Raw genomic sequence first — 25,375 nt, 5'->3', positions numbered from 1 at the left:
GTTGAATTTAAAAGTAATCCTCTCTGCCCCTCCCACTGCATCTGTCAAGGCACACGTGCACATGTTTATTTGAAAGCTGTTATACCTTGCCAAAGCAAGTGGGTCAGTTATAATGAAGTGCAGTCAGCTTTTGCATTTTAGTAAAGGAAGAGAAAAAATTCCTGATGTCTTTCCATTTTCTTTTTCTTTCCCACTATCATTTGCTTAGATAATGAAGGCTTACTCTGATCAGAAATGTGTTGTATGTTCAGGGGTGTCATCACTGTGAGAATAAAGACATAACTATAGATAAATTCAGGCTGGATGAAAATGACATAAAATGACAAGCCAGAGTGAAAATTGTCTGAGGAAATCAGAGATAGGTTGTATTGGATAAATACAGTGAGATGGAAACAATCAAGGCAAGAACAAGGACCCTCAAACCCATTCCAGGAAATAAGACAACCTAGGAATAAGCAGCAAAGCATCTTGCAAAGATATTGAAAACTATGAGTCAAAGAACTAAGGAAAAATATTTTCTTGATAACATCCAGAGAGATTTAATTATATTAGAAAACAGTCAAAGGCACTGAAATAATCTCAACAATAATTATTTAGTAAATTATATGTATTTTATTATAGTTTTATGACAGTTAATACTGATATGTCTAAGTAGTCTGTCTCACATTTATTACTCATTACATATTCTGTATAATTTGAAAGTACAGGTTGCCAACAATTTGGGTAATGAAAATGGTATTCTGGTTTTGTAGACTGGGCATGATTTCCTACATGTAACAGATAAAAGAATATGATAACATATGCATACATTTCTGCCCAATGCAAGAAATACAAGAAGCCATAGAACTATCCATCCACAAAAAAATGCTACTAATCACAACCAAGTCACACTAACTAAACTAAACTAAACTAATTTAGCTTTTACAGCTATACACACCACTAGGCTTGAAAGCCATACTTGTTTGTTTTACTTTATCTTGGGGCACATAAAATCATGGTATTTGGCAGCACGGAATAAGGGACATTAAATCAGCTTTTATGCTGTTGTTAAGAAACCCATAGAGAATGGGATTCAAGCAGCAGGACATCATACCCAACAAATGGCATATGCAATATACTAATTTAAAGTGCCTGTTGGAAATGAGTGTGGCATTAAAATCTGTGACAATGTGGAAAAGGTGAAGAGGCATCCAGCTGAAGCCAAAAACTAGTATTAGCACTGTCAGTCTGCAAAAAACCCTCCTCGATCTTGTCTTAATTCTGATGATGGACTGGGATACTGTAATCATGTTCCGGATCTCTGTATTTTCTTCTGGTTTCATTTCAAAACAGATAGGGATCCCAGGGATGAATTTACTGGAGGAAAAGAGCTGGCTTTTTTCTGTGTCAGAGGTTTCTGGGACATCTCTGGAATGAGCATCCTGATGATGCCTTGAAATAGCTGGCATCACACTTGAAGTCTTTCTACTGTATCTTCTGTGGTGCCTTCTGCCAAAGGCACAGTTCCACCGGGAATAACTGGAGGGTTGAACCTGTGTGCCAGTGCTCTTAGAGGGATGAAGAGTTAGGTTTATCATTTCCTTTTCTTCAAACTTGTTTTCCTTGCTTGACAGCCTAGCACCTATGCTCCTGCAGACGCTGGTGTGACTGGCGGTCAGGCACGCCAGCGGCAGGATGTACTGCATGAACAGCAAGGCTATCGTGAAGGCGATCCTGTAGGAATCAGAAGGCCATGACTCGATGCACAGCAGCCTGTTCTCCAGTCCCTCTAAATTCAGAGTTTTGCTGAGGTCCACAGTTTTATGGAAAACTGGCAGAGGGGAGCAAATTGTGAAGCCAAAGGCCCAAATGATCACTATTAAGAAATAGCCTTGTTTTGCTGTGAGATTGTTGGAGAGGGGATACTTTATCATGCGGTACCTGACTGCAGCAATAGATATTAGCATCAAAGTTGAAACCAGGACTGAGGCACACTGGAGGAAGGGCATTACATGGCACATGACAGTGCCAAACATCCATTGGTCAAGCAGGACGGATGTCAGCGTGAAAGGTGAACAAAACAGCACAACCAAGATGTCAGAAAAGGCCAAGTTTCCAATGAGAATGTTTATTACTGTCTTCTGCTTGCACTTTAGTAGGGCCATTAGTATAAGGAGATTTCCCACAAAGCCAGCCAGACTTATAAGTGTGTACAACCCAATAAGAAAGTACTGCATGTCATCAACACTACTCTTATAGTCTTCCCAGGCAGAAAAATTCTTTGTTGGAGAAGAGGTGTTCTTGGTATGTGTGCTGTTGTTACGGTCTTTGAATTCTAAATCCATTTTACAGTCCTGCTTAGAACGAGAAAGGCATTAATTAGCATCTGAAGAAATTATGATATTGCTGTTAATCAGAATGTAAAAGTACATAAATTTACCTTTTACCTCAATGCAAATAAATTACTATTGATGTTAGTCTACCGTGAGGCAGATCCTGCATAATGTCAGGTCAACATGAATTAGCTAAGTAGTTTTATCATTGGGTGTTCAGCACTCCTAGGCCTCCTACCTAGATGCTCACGTGAGAGAATGGCAATTTACAGGTCTGCATTATGGTGCTGCCTTTTAACTGTGTTTTGCTGCAGAACACAGTGTCAGGCTTTCCATGAGGGAACAGTTAGCTACAAAAGCAATACACCTCGAGTCGGTGAGATTACTCATGTGAATAACAGCCCATTGATATGAGTAAGGAAATTACAGTCACCATCTGGGCAGATGGCTAATCATTATATCATTACAAATTATAAAGAAGGCACCTGAAAATGCATATGCTAACAACTGCAGTAGTATTTCTTACCTTGCTAGTAGAGACCTAATACAAAATACGTGAGAGCTTTCAAAAAGGATCAGGAAATCCACTGTAATTCAAGATGGAATTCCTGACGTGGTGTGTGTAGAAAACATCTTCTACTAAGTGCTGAATATAGTTTAACTGTGCTCAAGCAGAAAGGAAAACTAAAAAACACCTAAAGTAATTGCATGTAATATAGAGAGGACAGTGTTATCTGGAAGCAAACTACACACAGCCATTTGAAAACTCAGTGAATGCTACTTATTCAGCACAGAATCATCTGATGTTAAACCTAGCTTAGCACAAAGTTATTCTGCCTTCTGAATCTTCATATATTAGTCTTCATTTTAAAACAAACAGAAAGACGTGAGAATTCCTTTCAAACCTCCATTTACCTTAAACACTTGCATGTACTAGAGTTTCAAAGTCCAGATTCCCCAGAGTGCCAATGTTCTGTACAAAACTGCTTAATGTTTAGAAATCCTACACAGGAGAAAACAAAAAAATATCTACAAACCCAAAGCATATGTCAATAGATCAGAAGGCTGTATCTGTCACCTGAAAAAGGCAAGGCTCTTCAAGATTATAGCAATCCTCTATGAGCTGCACCGTGCTGACATTTTCAAAGTGAAATAATATTATTTGGTTCCCTCCACACGTGCAGATGTGCTCATTCCTTCATATCATGTGTATTCCTACTGTTACAGTTTAAGCCAAAGGGAAGCTCAAACCATAAAACAACCTGAGAATGTTCACTAACTGTATTGTGATGTGAAGGTCCTCCAAGTAAGAGAAGAAATATACATATGCGCATATATATCTTTCTATACATATATATATACATATATGAAAAGATCTTGCAGGTAATATGTTGGAAAGAGGTGAAAAAAGTGAGCCTTCTCAATTTGCCTCAATATTAAAGTGCTTTTTAACAGCTAAAACAGAATTAAAACCAGAATACATGAAATCAGATAACCTAAATATTATAATTGTGTGCATATGAGCAGAGAGGCATGAATGCATATTATTTCTGTTCAGTTTCTTCTAGTCTTTAATGAAATGGTGGAAAACCATATAATAGACAAGTAGTGTTATCTGAGACTACATTTGCAAGACCAACTTTAAAGGAGCAGACTAGAGATTCTGTAAGTGATCTAATCTCTTTATTTCTACATTGATACAATCAGAAGTTTTCATTTTGGTGAGTTTCTCTTTATAGAACTCTTAGTTCATGAAGTAAAGAGTTTTTTACTTAATTTTTCTGAGCTAATTTCTGAGTTGCTAGTAACCAACTGAAGATGGTTGTGTACCACAGTGACTTCCTAAATCTGCTGAAATTTCTTTATATTTCCTAACACTTCATAACTTTTTCTGCATAACCTTTGCCCTGGATAAGGTAATATAATGCTAAGAATAAGACCAAGGAACAAAATTTTATGTAGTGTTATGTTGTGACATGTTTAATAAATTCATGTTTACTAAATTGTTCTTGAAGGTTTAAGTGAAAGATTGTTGCCAGGTTCTGCGGATTTCTACACCTCTACATAAAGATCTTGCAGTATGGATTTAGCAGAAGGGTTGATTGTGTTTTTAATACAAGTTTAAAAACAAAAAGAAAATATGCTGGTTTTCTGAAACAGACATATTTTGTTGAGATGCATCAGTACTGAAGAAGTTTAGCAGGAGTGCCTCTGAAGTCCAGTATGGGCTTACCAGCTCTATTCCTTCTGTGCTTTGGCTGTCCTGGGACTCAGGTGAGAGACAAACTCTTCCCTACCATGTGTCCTCATTTCCATGAGGAAGGAGCACTGAAAGGAAGGACCATCTGAAAGGAAGGAGCATCTCTTCAGACCATGGCTGGACACCCAGGGCACCAAAAAGTCTGTGAAGCATAGAAACCCCTTCTGCACCATCTTCCTATAGTCACAGTTTCAGAGTGACAGCAAGACAGAGAGGGAAGGTATAATCTACTGGTTTCAACAGACAGCTCCTGTGCTGACACAAGTTCCCTTGCAAAATGCCCAAAGAGAATTTTATTTTAATTTTGGAAATGTAAAAAGAAAGCAGACTTTGCCCACTAATTTCAAAACATGCCAAGCAGATCTCTTGCTCTCTGAGCTTTTTCTCCTGCTCAAAAAGAAACCAGTTGCTGTCAGTCTGAGTGCCAGCAGTAGTAAAAAAGATGCAAACAGGAGTTTTCCTCCCATATCTCTAGTCCCCAAACTCATCTTCACAGGGCTGTGTGACTTATTGGCATTTATCTTCCTGCTTTGTTTCAACAGCTGCTTCTATTCTCAGAGATTCACTCACCCTCCCTCATGTTGGTTGGTCAATCCCGGTGCAGCACATGGCTGTAACTTTCAGGGAAATGGAAGTTCCTGAAAATGCCATTGTGGAAAAGAGAATTAAGTAATATGACCCCCTTTTCAATACCTTCACCTCATATTTGAAGTGTATTTCTAAACTAAGTGCACGATAGTGCCAGGGTGGCTTGCGCCTCTTTTCTAAGCTCAGATTTAGTTAATCTGAAGGTACCTGCTGGAGGTTTTTTAGCTGTCAGCTCCAAAAGTTGGATCACTTTCACCTCCTGCATCTATCAGTCAAGCAAACGAGGATCCTGTTCTGTAATGCTAGTCTGCACATCGCACATTCCTGACTGTGCTCAGCTCCACCTGTGAGCTCTGTGTGGGCTTGCCTAGGTCTCCTGTACTTTCAGTGGAATGCTTGAGGCAGGAGGCTAGGCTGCTCAAAGCAGTAGAGACTGCAGTTTTGTGGCAGGATCCAAGGTAGATTCAAATATTTACTGTAAGAGTCAAATGATTGCAGTTAGCATTTAGCTGAGTTAGAGGCACCAGATAATCTGTCCTAATTTAATATATTTAATATCTTATAATCATCTTTTCACTTAAAGCTGTCACTGAAATTACAGATTCCCTAAACCATAATTTAGGACAGTTAACAGGCTGGATATTTCTATTTCTCTATATATTTAAAGGGAAATTTTCAAGAACACAAAAGTTAGGCAGGCAACCATCATCTTCTAAAGGCAATTGTTTTTTCCATAAATGTTCCTTCAATTAGATGGAACTTATATTAAGGTTTATTCATGGATAAGAGCTTATATCCCACAATATTAATACCTATTGAGTTATCTCTGACTGGCTGGTCCTTGTACATTCCAGTCAGTTTAATCCTTGCAACAGGGCAATTAATCTTTATAGCTGTGAACGATTTACAGTCTTGGATGACCTTTCTCTATGTTAAAGTAAGGAAAAAAAAAAAAGCCAAAAAACCCCCAGCAAAAAAATCCCAAAAAATAAAAACCTCCCAAACCCCATGGTGAACACACAGAGAGGAAGCACATTGTGTAAATTCGTCAGAAGTACAACCTTTCTGCCCTCATAATACTGGAGAAGTATCAAGACTGCACAGGAAAAGTCAGAGAAGGTTTTTAAGCATCTACACAGATGTAAATAGTTAATATGCGTGGCCGTTACTGCACGACCATCAAAGATTTAGGAAAGCACTGAGCTGGGTTGTTACAGCCTAAGAAATAATACCCTCACATCAATACAGACTGAGATAACATCCGAGACAAAATCTGAAACCACTGGTGTTGCATTCACTACACAAGCTAAGGATAAAAAGCTGCTGATTCTCATGTTCTTGTTCATAATGTGCAACAGCAAAAACTAGCCTGAGAACCTGGAAGAATTCAACAGATTGAAATTACTTCAGAAGTCAAAAAAAAGCCCGGTTTTTGTACACATGAATGGTATGCCTATTTCTCTGTCTCACCAAAAGAACTGCAATTATCCCGGAAAACAAGAATACAACTTCCCAAATTATGCCAAAGCCAACTAATAAGATTGTATGTCCAGCTCCAAGGAAATGCTATGGAACATAATGGTCTCTTCGCTGGCCAGAGCAGAAAACTTGAAACGCCTGGCTACATTTTTTTTCCAGGGAGCACAGCAACTCCTGGCTCGCAAAAACACCAAACCACCCCAAAACGGGAACGACTGTTATTTTTGCCCTTCCACGCCTCCCTCGGGAGCCACTCTGCACCGCCCCGCGTCCGAAACATCGCTCCCGTTCTCAGCCCGAGCCCCCGGCACCCGCGGCCGCCGCGACACCGCCACCCGCGGCAGGGCTGATGCGCTCCCCATCCCCGCGCTCGGTGGCAGGGCGGGGCCCCGCGCAAACTTGCGCGGCCGCCCCGCGATGGGAGGGGAGCTGAGCTACGCCGAGCAGAGCAGAACCGACCTGTGCCGAGCCGAGCCGAGCCGTGCCGAGCCCGCCGTGGCGGCTCCGCGCCCGCCCCGCGTTACCTGCGCGCGTGGCGGCTCCGGGGCGCACTCAGGGCGCCGGTGCGCACTCAGGGCGCCGGTCCGCACTCAGGGCTCCAGGGCGCACTCAGGGCTCCGGGGCGGGCGGGCGGGCGGAGCGCGGCTCCGAGGAAGCGGAGGGAGGCTTGCAGCCCCCGGGGCTGGCCGCGCATCTTAGGGGGGTGCTGCTGCGCGGGCGAGGGCCGGGCCCCGGGGCTGGGGGTGCCGCCGCCGGTGCCGCACTCGCCGCCCGCTCGGCTGAGGTGCGGCTGGGGCTGCAGCGCGGGCGCATTTCGGGAGGCCGCTCCAGGCAGCCCTGGAGCCCGGTATTTCAGCGCTGCACGGTGTGACACTCAGAGTTTCCATGGAAATACAGCCAGACGGTAAATACACCTTGCGCTCGCCGGTGCTTAGGGGATGCTCTCAGTGCCTCACCCGGCACTCAGGGCACGGCGTTTTGCGGAGGTGAAACGCGCTGCGAGTCTCGGGACATAGCGAGGTGCGAGCACACACAGGCAATCACAGAACGCTGATCAGAGTTCCCCTCGCTTCGGCTGGAGCAGAGCGCTGGAGGTTTTGATCCCTGCTGCTCAAATACCCTTTAATTTTTATTTTAGAACAGGTGGAAGGCAATGGTTTTCCCCCAAACAGTTTTCCTTGCTGAGCTGAGTTCGGTTCTTACAGCGCAAAATATCTGAGGGGTGTTTTTAATTTTGTCTGAACAATCAGTGAGAAAGCAGGGTATTCTTATGTGAGCAATATTTTAAAGCCTGAAAACTGTTGGGTATGTCATAGTACAAAGCATGAAAAGACAAACTCTGCTACTCTGACCAGCTGTTATCTTCTAGCACGAGAAGAGTCATTGATCATAGTCCTATTACAGAGCTACGGCAGAACTCAGTGACATGCAGGTCCCTGGGAGCACAAGTGGCAGAATCTGACACAGAAATGTAATGACTTTCCCATTTGCCAAGGTGCTACTTTGACAGTTGATATTAACAGAGCACTGCAGAAAAGCTGTCCCTATAATTAGCCTGTGAAAGACTGTACCCCACAAAGACAAAACAACTGGATCAATCATATTGTAAAATAACCTTTGAAAAGTCCAGGTAGCTTCCTTATTTAACTTGGGTGTTGTGAAAATACTCATTGAGCCATCCAGGAACAAATAATCTTCATCTTCAGCAGATGAGCTCAGGATGGTAAAGAAGATTTCATCTTATCTTCTTTTGAAGATTTCATCCCATCTTCTTTTGCCTGCTTCTGCATAATTCACCACCCACTGCTGGTGAATCACTGCATGTGCAAGTGGAGCACAGGGAGCTGCCAGGTGGAAGTGACGTGCCAATCCATCTCATGGTATTAACACAACTCTCCTGTTAGTCACAAGGGAGAACAGAATTAATCCTTTTTAGGCCTGAGTAGCTGTTCTTAGCATTTTTGACCATCTTCCCACATAACACTGATGGTTTTGAATCCTTTCACACAAATTTTTGACCTATACATAGAAACCCACTATGGCTCTAACACATGATGGGCACAATTAACACTTCCCCTACTTCTCCTGTTCCAGGAGAGCATCCCACATTACTGGGCCCACTGCTTGAAGTGGAAAGTCTCTCCTGGAAAAAGTGAAGTTTTAAAGACACTACATCTTCCTATAGAAACTGCTGGCTACAGCAGACTGATAGTGTGTTTTAAAGCAGTCTAAATTTGCTGGCAGAGCCCAGTGGGAAATTAAAGTTTCTTATATTGCACATGTGTGATTTATGTGGGATGCCATTGTACCTTCATAAAGGTACAAACAGCTACCATCATGTTATGCCATTTCTAAGGTCACCCAGTACAGTTTCCCAGGAAGCCTCCATAAAATATGTGCTTCTTAGCAGGAGTAGACAGTAAGACAAGTATTCCTTCCTCAAAGCAATTCTCTCTAAGAATAAAATGTTCTACTTTTTGTGTTGATTGTCTTATTTCAAAAGGGTTAATCAGCCAGTAATGTATGAGTAGGTGTGAGATTATTTGTTTTATTCCCCACAGACCTGTAAATAACATCCCATTTTCTTCAACTGTGTCTGTACATTTCATCCCTGATACTTGCACACATCAGAGACAATTACTATTCAGACCATTATAATTTTTCTTTTCCACTGTTTGTGTACCTCTGTCTTGCCAGTAATACTAATGAATAATGAAATCAATAATCTAGAGATAGAAAAGGTATGGCCACTACAGATATCAAATATCAGGAGTGACAGCAGATCATAATACAAGTTCCCTAGAAACCAGCTGCCATAGGGTTGTTGAAACCACAGAGGAGTCCTCGAGGAAGTAGGAGATGGTGAAGATAAAAGATACTTCCTCTGGAGGAGCTGGGGAAAAAAATGGTGCATCAGAGAGAGAAGGCTGGGACTCCTGAGTCAGAAGGACACAAAAAAACCCCCAAAAAACCCAGGAGAAAACTCTGTGTCTATATGAATTCAAATTTGTTTTGTCATGTTTCTTACCACAGTCCCAAATCTTTCTTTTGGGAGAATCATTCCAATATCTTAGAAAATTTTGCCTCTAAAGGCAAACTGTGGAAGATATGAAGACTCAAAGCTCTAATGGAAATCTGTGAGAACTGATAAATGCCACAAAACCAAAGGTCTAAAGCACCTAGTATCCAATTCCGCAGCATGCAGTCAATCATCAAAGTTTGCCATGAGACAATGCCTAATGTTATTGTAAAGTCTGCTACCAATGGAGCACCTATCCATGGGCAAAACAGTGTAAGTGGTAGGACAGAGATGCTACAGAATTTGAGAGAATTTGTGAGATACATATAAAGCATTTGTGTTAGTTAAAATTCTTCACCCAACCACTTCATGCCCAGAAAAAGTCTAATAAAACACTATTAAAAATACCACTAATGTCTGGCTTCTATATGGTCCATCCCTTCCACAGATTCTTAGCTTGCATAAAGCAGCAAGCCTTGGACTTCTGAGAAGGTGGCAACAGTTGATATGTCTGTGCAATGAAAGGCAGGACACCTGATGGTTAGCTAATAAAATACTTCCAAGGGTGAGCCTGAAATTAGTAAGTTTTGTTTTCTAACGTCTCATGACAATTTTTGGCTGGTGTTATTGATCTGGATGTTCATGGGTGGGGCCTATTTCTACTTCATCTGAAGCTCTCAGATGAGAGCTTTTGTATGAGTGTATAGGAGTTTGAATCCTGAATGGACACAGTGGGGCGCCCATAGCAGAAAACATAATTTAGTATTTTAGCCAGGTGGACATAATTTAGGTTATAGCTCAAGCAGCCTTTAAGCAATATTTCATGTGTTCAGGATAGATTTGCACTAGTCAGCTTGGCTGTATTGTTGAAAATGGAACTGTAGCAGCAAGACTGTCAGCAGAGATGAACCACATAATCATTCATGCAGCTTTTTTTTTTTTGTTTGTGACATCAGCAGTCAAATGAAGTATTGTAATGTTTGGTGTCAGATGCAGCTATGTCAGAATAAACATGTTCTTAGCCAAAGAGAGAATTTGCTGCAATTAAAATTATACTCAACAGCAAAAGGCCTATTTTGTCTACTGATGACAGAATTTTGCCCCAAGAACCATGAGTTCCCTTATCTTTGAATACAGTAGGGTGAAATGCATGTATTTAAATGGCACTGATGTTCATTATTAGAATATAAAACCAATAAAAAATAAAGTTTAAAAACCCTTCAGAGAGTATTTCCATTTTTTTCTATAGTGGTGACCTCAGACCTTTGTTTTATACAGAACAGAAGATACAAATTACCCTCCTGGTGTTTTTTCACTTACTGGATTTTAAAATTTAGGGAGGGATTGCATTGCCTGAACACACAAAGGTACATTGCAATAAAAGTGACAGCCTCATTTTATGATATGTTTTCTATTTTTGAGTTTTGCAGTGAGAAAGAATTTTAATGGATTTACACCTTAGTCTATTTTTTTTAAAAAACTATCTCATTTTCTTCTCAATGCTTTTGCTTCAAAGCATTTCTGTAATCTTTTACTCAAGCTGTTCAATTTCCTTAAGTGAAATACTTGTGTTCTGTTTATTGTACTTACTCTCTTTTTGCAATGTCATGCCTTCACACAAACAAACACATGCACACAAAGTCTTCCAATCCAGGGTGCCTTTGATGCACTGAAAAATTTATTCCCTGGAAGAGGATAATCTTTAACACAATGGTTGTCTTAGTACTCTAGTGTTCTCATGTCCTGACAGTCATCATCAATAAAGTAAGAGTTATGAGGAATTTTTTGACATCTTTGTGAGCTTGGAGCTCCAGATAGAGACAATCAGCTTGGTGTTGAGACTGGAGATGCACAGAATAGCCAGGACCTGCTAATGCCAGATCTTCCTATGGAGCATATCTGATGTACAAAATGTAATTTATACAGTTATAATGGAGAGTTTGAAAATAGTCAGTATCTGTTTGTAAGAGTGATCATTTTTGAGTGTTCATATGTATTAGTGCTCACATGTATGTGAAATGCTTCAGAGAAGACTGATATAGATAGCTCCAACTGATTTAGTCATCTGAGGTGAACACACCTCGGTATGGTGAAGCAGAAAGCTTGTAGCAAGGCTGGGGTTATAGCATGTGTGCACATATATATGTGTGTGTGTGTGTGTGTGTGTGTGTGTATTTATGTAGACACACTTGTATGTAGCACATGTGTTTGAGAGACTCAGGGACTGAGGCAATGCTCTCCATTGCTCCACTACACTGTTCAAAGCCGGATCTTACATCTGTCTGCAGTGTGAATAATCCTACGGATATTTGTTGTTACCACTGTGAGTTCAGGTCACTGAGTGACATGTAGGCTCTATTTTTGATCTTTTATAGGTAATTATTATATTTGCATGGTATAACAGAGGCATTGTGAGGTTTGCTTTGTCCATGTTTATGCAATGTTTGAAATTCCTATGTGTATTAACCATAAAAAGTGAACTATTCTGAATCACTTCATTTGCTGCTGAAATGGAGATCCTCATGACTAAGGACAAAATGGAGGAGAACGAAGATCATACGTATCTGAAAATTCAGACATTTCTGGAAAATTGGCATTTAGTAAATGAATGTCTCTGTGGTACATTATTTAAATCAAATCTAGAATGGGATAGTGAGAAACAAAGGCAAAATTCACAACTCCCTACATGCCTGTCTTTCCAAGCTCAGCATCATTCTTGTGTCCCAACTGCTGTATATTCCCAATCCTCTGAGTGTTCCCCTGCTCAGTGCTCCTCCTCACGATGTTCCCCTGCTCCAGCACAGGTCCTTCCCCTGGGTTTCAGTCCTTCAGGAACAGACTCTTCCTGTGTGGACTCCTCTCCATGGACCACAGCATGGGTATCTGCTCCTACCATGGTCCTTGGTCCTGGAGAGGCTGCCAGGGAGCAACTTGTGTCACCATGGTTGTCACCACAGGCAGTGGTGGGGAGGAATCTCTCCTCTGGCCACCAGTGGGTGCATTTTGGAGTCAGATGAAAATGGTTCTGGTCAATTCGGGTGTACTCTTCTCACAAAAGCCACAAAAGCCACCCCTGCAGCTCCCCAGCTTGCCATGTAAACTCAGGGCTCTTATTCTGAACTGGTCTTAAAAATTTATTTCTGCCTTGGATACCTGTTGGCAGAGTACAACAATTTTGTATCACAGAATGCTTATTTTAATTTTTAAATAGCCGTCTTGACCATATGGGTAAGAACATTACAGGGAAGTAGTGGGAACATTCTGGCATTTAAAAAAAAAAAAAAAAGGTTTCACTCTGCCTAGCAATACATCTATTGCCCTTAAAAATATCTTTGTTGGACAGTGTGAATATATCATTCCATATCCAAAGCAATGAAAGGTCTCAGTTGTACATGTCCAAGAGTGTCACTGCTTCAGACAGAAATATGCTCTTTATGAGACCTTCAGCTTGGATCCCTGCCTGAGAGTACCTACTTTTGCTGTGCTCAAAGGCACACATGCTAATGACCTACATACGACTGAAGTTCTTGAGAGGCATTATACACAGCCTGCACTTTCCTTCTGGCTGCTGCTCTTAAAATGCCAGCAGCACCACGGCTACTGGTTTATAGCAGCCTTGCAGCATGCCTGCAGTTGCCTTTCTTACATTAAGGACTGCAATTACAATGCAGTTGAGCTGAACTCCTGTAAATACAGTGCAAACATCAGCCTTATTCTGGGTTCTTTTCTACAAAAAATGTCACAATTGTTCACTCTGTGCAACAAATTTTTTAGCTATCATTAACCTGGTTTCTCAGCTGAGAGTTATTAATGACACAACAGTGTTTCCACATAATAGGTGCATGCCTGAGGGTAAGAATGTGAGAGCATACAACTCCTTACACCAGAAAATTCAATCTGGAACCTTGGACGAATTAGGAAACTTCTGTTTTCCAAGAAATACAAACTCCTATTACAGTCTGCAGGTTTTGTCAAGGCATTTTCAAATGGTTGCTTACGTGTATCTGGGTAACTTCTTGCAGCCTTCCCAATTTACTGTGTCTTTTATGCTCACTGAAGTAGATCAGGGCAGTGCTTTTTGTGAGTAAGACAGCAAGATGCTTCAGGAACCTGACATTTCTTATTGGTTCAGTCATTGCTGCTGATGATAAAAGCAGAGCAGAAGCTAGCTCTACTGGTTTAAAAAGCCAAACCCAAACTTTGTAACTTGCTCTTTATGCTGAAAACCGCTTCCTCGTCTCCTTTCTAATAGTTTCTATTTCCAGTTTCTATTTCTTCTTTAGTTTGGCCACAAGATGGCAATAACTTGCAGGCAAAATGAAGCAGGCAGACCGATTTGAAACTGTCTCCCTTCCTGAGCTTTTCCCAGCGCTCTACCCCCAGCCCCCCTCTTTTGTTTCAATATTTAATTGCATTTCTTTCGGAATTACTAGGCAACCCACCCCCAGATGTGCAGTTTAAAGGTGATGTGCTTGCAGTGTGATTTTCAGGATCTACTCCGTAGAGCACCATCATGTGATACTGGGGTAAGGTGGAGTTCGGCTTTAAGGGGGAGTCTCCAGCCTTCCTCACCAATCTTTAGGATCTGACTGGAGAAATACCAAAGGATCCTTCTCCTCTCCCTGCTCCTTCTCCATCCAGCCTCCTGGGCCAGCCCCTGAGCAGACCAAAGACGGGCAGAGCAGTTGCAAGGTGAGTTTCCCCCGTGGTTGCTTTTCCATGACTCTGGGTGGTTGTGCCAGTTAGGCTGGTGCTTGTTTGCTGTCTTAGGTGCAAGTGATAAAATCCAGGCAGAACTTCCGAACAGCTGGGTGAACCTTCAGCTTGGGCTGACAGCATTTTGCTCTTGCTTTTTAACAGCTCCAATAGTTTTACTGTGCATTTCCATTCACCTCACAGCACATTATTTCACCCGTTTTGTCTGCTGGTGCTAAACTTTTGACCAAAATCTCTCACGGAGATTCGGGAGGGTGTGCTTGCTAGGGGAGACTGTGCAATCACCCAGAGGGGTCTGCAGAGCTATGGGCTTTCCCCACGCCAAGCCACCACTCAGAGTGGGGAGGGATGTCCTTCCTGACTTGGGAGCTGGGGGTTCAGGAGATAAGGAACAGTGCAGCTGTCTGGGAGATTGAACTTCATGCCCCTCTGTTGTCTGGTCCATTTTGCAGAAGGACAGGAAAGAAGGACTCCTTGTCACTTGACAGCAGTGGGCTGGTTCCTAGGTACACTCTTGCCCACATCAGAGAGGTTGCATCTCTGCTATGGGAGAGATGAGGGAAGAAGGAGCAGTAGCATTTTCTGGTTTGGAGTTTGATATTTAATAAATAAGCAAGAACAGAGCTTGGCTAAGGGAGTAGAAAAACCAAGAGCATGAAACCCTAGATACGTTATTGCTGGGGGCAGTTTGGTACTGGTTGGTGAAAGAACCTGCCCAGTTCCCTCCTTGCAGGACATTGCTCCTTGCTTGCTTTTGCATCATTCTATCAAGTCACAGGGCTGGAGTGCTCACCTCGTGCCATAGAAGTGATGGTGGAGTTCATGATTAAATCCAGGTGGTGCTTTTCAGACTATGATAAAGTTACACTGCGGGAATTGAGGAGCCCTGGTTCTCCACATCAGCCACACACTTTCCATTTGGGTAAAGCACTTCTGGCTATGACAGAAGTGATGCTTCAAGGAATCTTGGGGGTGGAAATTTCTTTATTAGACCCTAAAACAGGTGGACTATGGGATCTGACAAATTTAGTTAGCAGAAGGTCTGAGAGGTAATACTCATGTGCATACCTAGATAGCTTAAAAATCAGAGTAGTCAAACAGACAGAGAAGCCTTTTGTCTGAAATCACTGCTGTTAACTCTCACAGTGAAATATCACTCAGAGCCAAGCTACATTGCCTGTCACAGTTTCATGCAGCCTTGTGCTGATTGAAAGAGCCAGAAAAGCCAGCAGGGTTAGCTCTGACAGCAGCAGCAAGGCATGGCATTGGCTTGGTCACCCTTTGGCTGACCCCCAGGAGGGGCTGCAGCTGTGAGCCCAGCCCTCACACATTGCCCTGGGGAGGAGGCAGCCCCAGCTCTGGTGTCCGGCATGTGGCTGGTTAAAAGGGTGTCTGTCACCAGTAAGAAGCAAAGACGATTCTTCTCCAGAAACTTACATAGTACAGAGATTTATATTGAGTGTCATTTAAGAACAAAAGCTCACCTGTTCAGGGTAACTTCTATTGAAGTACATTTTAGTGGACAATGTTTTTACGGCAATGTTTTTCTGATAAATGCCATATGAAGTCACATTCGAAACCCACTTGTGTGAATTTTAAGTGGCATTACTTCCATTACCATAACCTAAGGTTAAGTGAGCAATAAATTTAGCTCACAGGATCACAGGAGTGGGCAGACAGAAAGTTCCAGATTAAGTGTGGACTGCAGTGCCACTAATGATGCCCAGATTCAACGGCACTAATGGCAAGTTGAAGTAAAGGTGTGTCAGGTTATCAATTAATTGTTCTATAATTGTTTATGAATTCATTTGATTTAATTTTTTAATTTGCCTTCTGAACACATATGCTTAATTTTCAGATTTTTAAGATCCAAGGCCTTGCAAAGGGGTGGTTATTTAAGCACGCCTATTTCCCTTGCATGGTTAAAAAAAATTTCTGCAGCGTTTAAAATTTGCCGAGTTTTGTCTTTTGTCTTTTTATTCTTCTTTCTTTGCTGCACAGCCCTGCTAGCTAAGATTAAGGTGTTCAGAGTTCCTGATTTACCTTTCACTCAGTGCCAGCGCTGGTGAGAGCACTTGGCCGCTCAACATCAAGTGTACGTGTTTCGGGAAAAAAGAAAAAAAAAAAAAAAAGCAGCAATTGAGTCATTTTTCCACCCGTCACATTAGTCAGATGGGCTTTCCCCTCCTCCTCATGTGATGCTTGGATATAATTTCATTTAGAGCAGTTTAAGAAAGCAGACGTTTGCAGATTAAACTTGTGAAAAGGAGACGTAAAACACAAAGTGGAGGCTGCGCTGGTGGAGGGCTGAAATTGCTTCTTGGCTCGCTGTGTCGTGCGGGCAGGGCTGGTGTCCCGCTGGCCGCGCTGCGCCCCGCTCCTGCCGGCTGCCTCCCCAGGGAGCGCGGCGGGAGCGGCGGGCGCTGCCGCGGGACACGGCGGTGACGGGCCCTGCTGCTTCCCTCCTCCGCAGGGCTGCGGGGGACATGCGGCGCTGAGGAGCGGCTCGGCCCGGGCTCCGCTGCCGGGCCCGCCTGCAGGCTCGCAGCGGCTGGATGAGCGCGGCGGCGAGGTGGAAACAGCATGAACACCTCGGTGCTCGCCCCACCCGGGAATATTTCCGGTCACCTGAACTTTTCGGAGATGAATTCGCAGATCTTGCAGTTTGAGGACGAAGATTGCCATGTGCCTTTGGCCATGGTCTTCACTTTGGCCTTGGCTTATGGGACTGTGATAATTCTGGGAGTCTCTGGGAATCTGGCCTTGATTGTCATTATTTTAAAACAAAAGGAGATGCGCAATGTTACCAACATCCTCATTGTCAACCTGTCCTTTTCTGATCTCCTAGTGACCATCATGTGTCTTCCCTTTACCTTTGTGTACACTTTAATGGACCACTGGATTTTTGGGGAGGCCATGTGCAAGTTGAACCCTTTTGTGCAGTGTGCCTCCATCACCGTCTCGGTCTTTTCTTTAGTCCTCATTGCTATTGAGCGCCATCAGCTGATCATCAACCCCCGCGGCTGGAGGCCGAACAACAGACATGCCTACATGGGGATTGCTGCCATATGGATTTTAGCCACAGCTTCCTCCTTGCCTTTCCTGATCTACCACGTATTAACAGATGAGCCCTTCAGAAATGTAACATTTGATGAATATAAGGACAAATATGTGTGCTTGGACCTGTTCCCCTGGGACACTGCCAGGCTTTCTTATACAACAACGCTTTTGGTGATTCAGTACTTTGGACCACTTTGTTTTATATTTATTTGCTACCTGAAGGTAAGACAGAATCCTCTTGCAATATGTACTTCGTTCTACCTGATGTTTGTTTATGCTTGCAAAGATGACAGTGGCAGGTTAATTTATCCCATGTGTTTCTCTTTGTTGAATCTCCTGCAGATATACATACGGTTAAAAAAAAGGAACAACATGATGGACAAGATGAGAGACAGTAAGTACAGATCCTCTGAAACCAAAAGGATCAACATCATGCTGATATCAATAGTGGTTGCATTTGCAGTTTGCTGGCTGCCTCTCACCATCTTCAATATCGTGTTTGATTGGAATCATGAAATTCTGCCTGTTGCTACCTGCAGCCACAACCTGTTGTTCCTGATTTGCCACCTCACTGCCATGATCTCCACCTGTGTGAATCCCATCTTCTACGGGTTTCTCAATAAGAACTTTCAAAGGGACCTGCAGTTTTTTTTTCATTTTTGTCACTTCCACTCCCGTGAGGAGGATTATGAGACTATAGCCATGTCCACCATGCACACAGATGTTTCAAAAACCTCTTTAAGGCAGGCAAGCCCCATCACATTTAAAAAAATAAATAGTGATGACGATGAAAAAATATAAAGAAGTAATAGAAATTCAACACCAAACTGCAAGAAGTGTGATTGAAGGTGAAGTGTGTCCAAGGACAAGCACAATTATATAACAAGTACAAAAAGGGTAATGTTTTTCTTCCTTTTCCAAGGAACTTTGATTGTTGTCACTTTGAAATTATGCACTGTGCATTTTTGTCCCTTTTATTGCTTTAATGTTCACAGAAGTTATATCTGAATTTTATTTTAAGACATAGTCAGACCTGCTGCTACCTATGGTTTTCATCAGCTGTTTTTGTTCTGTTTTCTTTGTACAGTTCTGTGCTTCAGCACAAAGGTTTACTTATTGATTTTTTTTCAAAGGAGTAGGTTTGAGGAGTGTCCATTTAAGACCATTAGAAACAATATGAACCACAGGGGCACTGTCATTACAGACGATATCCACCAAAAAATAAAATTAGGAAATTTTGATTTGAAGAGGATTTTTTTAAAAAATCTTTTGATCGACGTTAAAATCCTGTAAAGTTAGTGTAGGTTTGCAAAAAAATAATTATGTGAAACCTATAGAGTATGTTTAAATGGGGACATACAGTTGTCTCATTCAAAGAGGCAATTTGGGCTGTAATCAGTTAGTTTCAAAGACAGGATTAAGAAAGAAATTCTGTTCTCATTTACAAGAATAAAACCCTACAGCAATTCCACAGAGCACAATGGGATAACTGATGCTTCAGCACAGCAAATGAAAACATAAATGGGGCTTCAGTCCCAAATGATTACAGCTGGTTTTAATAACACAGGCTTTTTAATTTAAAAAATCCAAACTCCATTTTTATCTGGCATCAGTGACAGGAGTTACTGTTACTGGGATGAAAAGCACCATCTGTTCCAAGCCTGTGAACCATCTAAGTTCTTCTTGAGACCTATGTCCAGAATCTAGAGGGAGATGGGACTGTTTGCTGTCTGGACAAGCTGCAATTCCATCCTCACAGGTGACAGAGAAATTCAGGTCTGATATTAAAAAAGTAAGATTGAGTTACCTGAGTATTTTCATAATAATTAGTGTTGATCTATATAAATGATGTATAGCCTCACAATACTTTGTGTTCATGTGCAATGGCATAAACCTGGACAATTTCCAAGGCAAAGGATGGTTTAATCAAGACCTGCAAAATTTAAAAGAAGGGTGTGAATATAGGTTGGGTATAATTGGTATGTTTAGCTTCCAAACTCACAGTTCCCCCAGTTGGTTGAAGTGTGGAAACATTTCCCAAATATACACAATAGACCTCTTTTACTGCTTAAAATATATATCCTCGAATTAAACAAAATATTCGTGGCTAGATCCCAGTTGAGGGAAACCATATAACTTGACTGCTGTAAATGAAATTACAACACCAGCCAGCTGAGGTTCTGTGTCATACAGTGTACTTTGCTATATCATCAATGTCTTTTTGAATAATCAGCTTTTAAAAATACAATATAGACCCTACTTTCTTTCAGCAAGGTCAATTTAAATCATTCTGGCAGACAAGACAGTCTTCAAAATGGATATAAATGCAAATGCAACATAAATGGAAATCTGATGTGATATATTTCTAAGCAAAAATATCTCAGAGTGTTATGGTAAATTTCATATGTTCTAAATTTGACATAGATAAATACCTAAGAAATTAAAATTATTTGGATTGCCAGTATTTAAAAGTGAAACACTGTGCCTTGTGCTGTCTTATAAATAGTGTAGAATATTAAAGTAGCAATGTGTTCTTGTGCATCATAATTCCATGTATTTCTCTACTGGAAGATAATTTAATTTAGAAGGAGTTTTCTGTGCTTGAGAACAGAGGCAGAATGTAGAAAATTAATTATAAGACAAAAGGTTCTTTCAGAGCTTTGGCCTTTTGTATTTTATGAGATTTCCTTTTTCTTTGTGCTTCTCCATGGAATGTGCCGTTAATAACTTGAAGGGGTTTCCCAAAATTATTTCTCTCTCACTTTGCAACAATTTTCATATTTCAAAGGATGCATATTTTCACAATGAGATACAATGTACAAAAACAGCCACGGGGTTGGTTTTGGTTTTTTTTTTTTTAATTAAGATTGTCACAGTGGGGTTTTCCCATTACAAAAAGTCACTGTGAATTTTATGGCTTTTTTCCTCTTTTTTTTTTTTTAAGCCCTTTCTTTCAATGTAGTGCAAAAAGAAAATTCACTCAGTTAAGAAACTTTCCACTTAGTTTGCTGGAAATTTTTTGACCAAGCTGAATTAGGTGCTTATACAGAGCAGGTGTAGAGGAAGCTTAGAGGAGCCTGCTGGTGCTCAGGGACCTGAACCAGGTGTGTCCTAAGATTTGGAGGTCTCCAGTGGGATAGCAACATAATTCTTCCTATGTCAACATTTCTTTGTTTGAGGTACAGCCTCAAATCACACAGCCCATCTGACAGTGTGTCACACTATCTCCTGAGAATGCATGTCAGGTTTTTTTTGCCCCCAGCACCTGATCAACAGGGTGAAATGTAAATGGGAGCATTCTTCCCGCTCATCCTTGTTGAGCTCAGGAGCTGTTTTCCCTCTGCACTGCTGTCCTGGGATCAGGCTTCTTATGTTTCCTCACTTCCCTGCAAGAAGCCTTTCTGAGCCTCTGCTGAGGACGCAGGTTGGTGCTTTGCCACACAAATAGCACAGAGCACACAGCCTGTAATGACAGTGGAAATGAACACAATGTAAGGACTCTTCTGCAGGAAAATGCATTTGGAGAATTTCAGAGGCAAAATCATGGCTCTTCTGAGGGATTTGTTATGAGGACAGAGATAAAAGTAGTCTCTCTGAGGTGCTGACCTAACATCTGCAGGGTGTTGCTCAGATCTACTGAGAGCAGTATTTTTGTCTTTGGTTTCATGACTTGATGCTGGAGTTCTCCAAAGCTTTCCCCTCCCAACTGCCAGCTACAGTACTGATCCTCTTTTTCATTTTCAGAGCTCCAGCATGGCTTCTCCTCTATATGCTAAATTTCTTACAGGATAAGCTGACAGGGTTCGTGTTTCACTATAATTTTTCAATCATTCTGGATTGATATTTATTTCTTCTATGTGCTGTTTTGTCAAACGTCCTACACTTCAGCACATGTTGATTCCTGTCTCAAAAGCCTGAAGATCCCTTTTATTCTTTCAGACTTGTAGAAAAGTTTTACTGACAGAAAAACAGAACAGTGAGTGATCTATAATGTATCTTATTATTTATGTGTCATACATTTCATGTCAAATCTCCAGCCTTAAATGACAAATGTAACTATTTAATAAGCATCAGTATTTGCTTCATTTGTCAGTTATTTTAGCATCTTAAGCGTCACTTTGATCAACCACAAACATTTCTGCATAACATTTCTGCATAATCTAAATAAACCAGCATATTTGTATGTAATGTTAATAAATACGTCTGTGTTCCCATTTTGCTATTAAAAAAAAAAAGGTTGTGTCATTGTTACTATGTACAGTAACTGATGACTTTCACGTCAACATTAAAAAAGGATAATAAGAAAGGAAGTGATTAATTGACAATAAAACCTGCATTTGGTAGGCTAAGAGATGACTGGAAATTTAAAAATATATATCTATATGTATATAATCTACCCTGTCATTATGACCACATAAAGAGAAAAGATTTAAAGCAGGAAAAGAAATCAACATGACAGAACCCCTGAGGGGCTTGAGCTGCTGCTGACTGCATCTCATCACTGATGAAGGTGTGAATGGCTAAGGGCTCATATATTCTGACTCTGTGGTCTTGCACTACAGTACCAGCTATTATTAATGGATCCTAAAGGGAAAATTTTATGCTGATTCATATTCAGACTGTAAATCAGTATATGTTTCAATCCAGGCCTGTATATCAAATTCTCATTTTGACCTCATAGAAACATCCTCAGATCAAAAAACTGAGAGCTTTCTCAAAGTTCACCATTTGCCTAGGCTTTCTACTAAATAAAACAGAATTGCTAGCTGGAAGCTCACACTCTTTCTTAAAAATGTATTTTTGGATATTAGCTTTTTACAGAAATAAGTTAATGGCATATAGTTGTTTGGCTTTTTTTTTTTCTTCTGGATTCTTCTCTGGATTTTTTTTCTGGGCTTCATAATACTTCAGTTTAATGCTTTCCTTCCTACTTTATATCAAATAATTTACCAAAGCAGTGCAGAGAGAATGAAGACAATAAGGAGATTTTCTATCTTCTCTTCTTATTTTTAAAGCTTACAAAACAGTAGCTTAAATAACATCTCTGTATGCAACAGATTAAATTAATTCAGTTGAGTGGAAAGGGAAGAGGAATAATAATTATAACCAAATGATAAATTTTGTTGACAGTAATTTCTCAGTTGAAGGGTATATATACAGCTCCGAGATCTACCATATCCTCTTCATTCTTGTGTTTTTTAATATGTGGTATCTGCTTCCCTGAGTTATTACTAATTAGCCAAGTCATTACTAAAGTTGACATGAAAGAAAATTCTTCTATACAGGTTTTGCAGAATTTCAAATGCTTGAGTATAAAACATACAAGATGAACAAATGTGATCAGCTTTGGCTCTTATACTTTAATTAACCTGTGGTCAGAAATGACTTCTATTCAGTATTTCTGCCCATGCATAACAGTGTTAATGGTCTGATCGAAGTCGATATTTCAAATATTCAGGAGTGCATTCACAAGGACTAACTTCAGCTTTCTTTCCTAGTCTCCAAGACACTCACACCTACACTACTCTGGTGCTATGCATTTCCAAAATGTCTTTCCCTCAGTTGTCTATACAGCTGCTAAGTGGCAGGACTGGCATCTTCCAGGGCAGCACTGAGCCTGGTGACTACTGCCTCCCTTCCTCCATCTTCCATGGAGCTTCTGCTCTCACTTTGTATTTCATCCCCTTGCTAGCTGCTTTCTGAGGAAGCTGCAGAAATTTGTTCTCTGATTTTGTAAAGTGCCTGAGTATATGATAAAATTCAGTTCTATTCAGGACAGTGCTTTAAATAGTTTCTTTCATTAAAATGATCTTCCGGAAAGTGTCTCATAGGCAAGTTTCTCAAAATTTAGAAGGATATAATTTACAAAGCCTGTGTAGGAAGCATGTCCATACAGAACATCCAGCTCACTGCAGCAAAACTGACAGCACACACTGTCTTGGGTTTTCCAAATATCTGAATTGATGATCTGATTATTTATCATAGGTCAGGCTTAGTTACAAGAATTTGTCCCAGGTGAAAACATGTTTGAAAGTGCTGCACAGGAGATGCTCTGCATGGTTAACTAGCTTGCTACAAATTATGCAACATTTCACATATAAAGGGAAATGGAGTTTGGAAGAGAGACAAAAAACAGAAGATCTGGATGAAGTCTTGATGCCTTGATGTCAGACACAAAAAGACTCAAAGGGAGAATCAGATATATATTTATTTTGGGAGGCCAACAGTCTGACAGGTAAATGGTTTTTTTGAGCAAAGTGGTGGTCAAAGAAGTATATATGATAAACAGGTTCTCTGCTCCCATTTCCAGAAAAAGAATATGGACCTTTATAAATTATTCTGAAAATATATATTTTTAATACTCTTTACCTTAGATTAATCTGAATTGCTTTTTGAAACAAAGGAAATGAAATGGTTTTGGCACAATTGAAAAATAACAGCTTTTCGTTGCACCCACCTACTGCACATGAGTCCATTTGCTTCTTCTGCACAACATGGAGAAGGTTTGTTTATGGCAGGAGGAGTAACCTGATCAACAAAGCCCTCCTTGTCTCTCTTGGCTCATATCCACTCTGATACTGTGCTGCTGTTTTTCCCTTTGCAATCTTCCCTCCTGCCCCAGCCTCTCCCAAGCTATGAAAGTCTCCCAAGTTTTTATTATGCTGTTTATGTTGTTTCTTAATAAAAGCTGTCTGTGAAAACATGTCCTTGAAAGATCCTGTTCAATGTGTGCTTGAACACATGGGTGAGAGGCCATGTAGGGCTTGTAGAAATGTGACTGGCAATGTGAACATGTTTCAGGCAATAGAGAAGTGGAAAATGTAGTTGTTGCATGCTGTTATTCAGCTCCTTTCATTTAAAGCTGTTTTTATAATTTTAATTTGTGTAACCTAAATGTCAGCTTGCACATTTAGAGTAAACTTTCTCTTGGTGATCAGACACCAGAGACATTTGGCGAGAGGAGACACTGGGTAACCCACTTTGTATCCTTACTTAGCCTTACAGCTTCTCACTTGCCTATAAGCTTCTCATTGTTTCTACTATACTTGAAGATATATATGGAAAAGTCTTCACTTTTTTCTCTTGAAGACTAGTGAAAGTTGTGTAATTAAGAAATATAAGGGAGAGGACTGGATTACCTTCTCTGATTTTTATTTCCATTATTATTATGACTGTAAAGTTTGAGGCTCTTCATCTAAGCTTTGACTTATTATCAGTTTGAGCACAGTGGCCATCACCTGGATGTCAGTCACCATGCTGATATGTCTGTAGTTAGACGGGTGCTGAAGTAAAAGCCTTAAAGCCTCACCTAAAACACTGGAGGGGTTAATGAAAAGGCTCTCATTGACTTCAGTCAGCTTTGGGTGAAGTACTTTTAAGTGATACTAAGATGCAATACATGTCTGAACATCTACAAGTCCAAGGGAAAAATTAAAAAGTCATCTTCAGCTGCTTCTTACAGTATGGTAATCCTCAAGTTCTTCTGTGAGTTTTATTCTGATATATTTTCTTGACACAATTACAAGTTAAATGTGTCCGCTGAGCTGCCTGGCTTACTGATTTAAACCAATTTGCTTCACAGAAAATTGAAGCGAGTACTAGCAATTCATCACTAGCCAAAGTGTGGGCTTTTCTTTTGATGATGATGATGATGATGATGATGATGATGATGATGATGATGATGACTACTACTCCTGCTTTTTTCACCTTATATATATTCAAAAAAAAAAAAGAAAAATCACTAACAGCCAGGCAGCATAAGTTAGTTTACATCTGAAATTCACTTCAGGCAAGAAGGAATCTCAGCCTGCAGCACAGGCTGTGCATTTACCTGGTAGAGGTGCACCTTAAGCAGGAACATAAGCAGTCTTAATAAAACCACTGCAAGCCATTGCTTAAAAACAAGTGTCTTCAGAATTAGATAAGGGCACATTTAAGTCA

The 25,375-nt window shown here is 40.8% G+C and overlaps 2 protein-coding genes across 5 annotated transcripts; one reads left to right on the top strand and one right to left on the bottom strand.

The window, feature by feature from the left end:
• Positions 1-414: 414 nt before the first annotated feature.
• On the bottom strand, positions 415-7,133 carry NPY5R (neuropeptide Y receptor Y5). 3 transcript variants are annotated; one of them, XM_039700119.1, is made up of 2 exons: positions 7,099-7,133; positions 415-2,333 (listed from the first exon to the last, which is right to left on the bottom strand). In XM_039700119.1, exon 2 carries the CDS (start codon positions 2,322-2,324, stop codon positions 993-995), a length of 1,332 nt encoding a protein of 443 aa, XP_039556053.1. In that variant the 5' UTR covers positions 2,325-2,333; positions 7,099-7,133; the 3' UTR covers positions 415-992. The 3 variants fall into 3 exon arrangements, with proteins under 3 accessions (XP_039556053.1, XP_039556054.1, XP_039556052.1); XM_039700120.1 differs by lacking the exon at positions 7,099-7,133 and adding an exon at positions 4,546-4,666; XM_039700118.1 differs by lacking the exon at positions 7,099-7,133 and adding an exon at positions 4,546-4,656 and having other exon boundaries at positions 415-2,336.
• Positions 7,134-14,224: 7,091 nt separating this feature from the next.
• NPY1R (neuropeptide Y receptor Y1) lies at positions 14,225-24,427 on the top strand. 2 transcript variants are annotated; one of them, XM_039700308.1, is made up of 3 exons: positions 14,225-14,350; positions 16,848-17,656; positions 17,777-24,427. In XM_039700308.1, the coding sequence occupies exons 2-3, from the start codon at positions 16,958-16,960 to the stop codon at positions 18,233-18,235; spliced, it is 1,158 nt and encodes a 385-aa protein (XP_039556242.1). In that variant the 5' UTR covers positions 14,225-14,350; positions 16,848-16,957; the 3' UTR covers positions 18,236-24,427. The 2 variants fall into 2 exon arrangements, with proteins under 2 accessions (XP_039556242.1, XP_039556243.1); XM_039700309.1 differs by lacking the exon at positions 14,225-14,350 and having other exon boundaries at positions 16,653-17,656.
• The last annotated feature ends 948 nt before the right edge of the window (positions 24,428-25,375 follow it).

This window comes from Passer montanus, unplaced genomic scaffold, assembly GCF_014805655.1.
Source record: "Passer montanus isolate IOZ18808 unplaced genomic scaffold, ASM1480565v1 scaffold14, whole genome shotgun sequence".
Lineage (NCBI taxonomy): Eukaryota > Metazoa > Chordata > Aves > Passeriformes > Passeridae > Passer > Passer montanus.
Note: the sequence above shows the minus strand (reverse complement) of the source record. Positions and strands in the feature narration are given on the sequence as shown.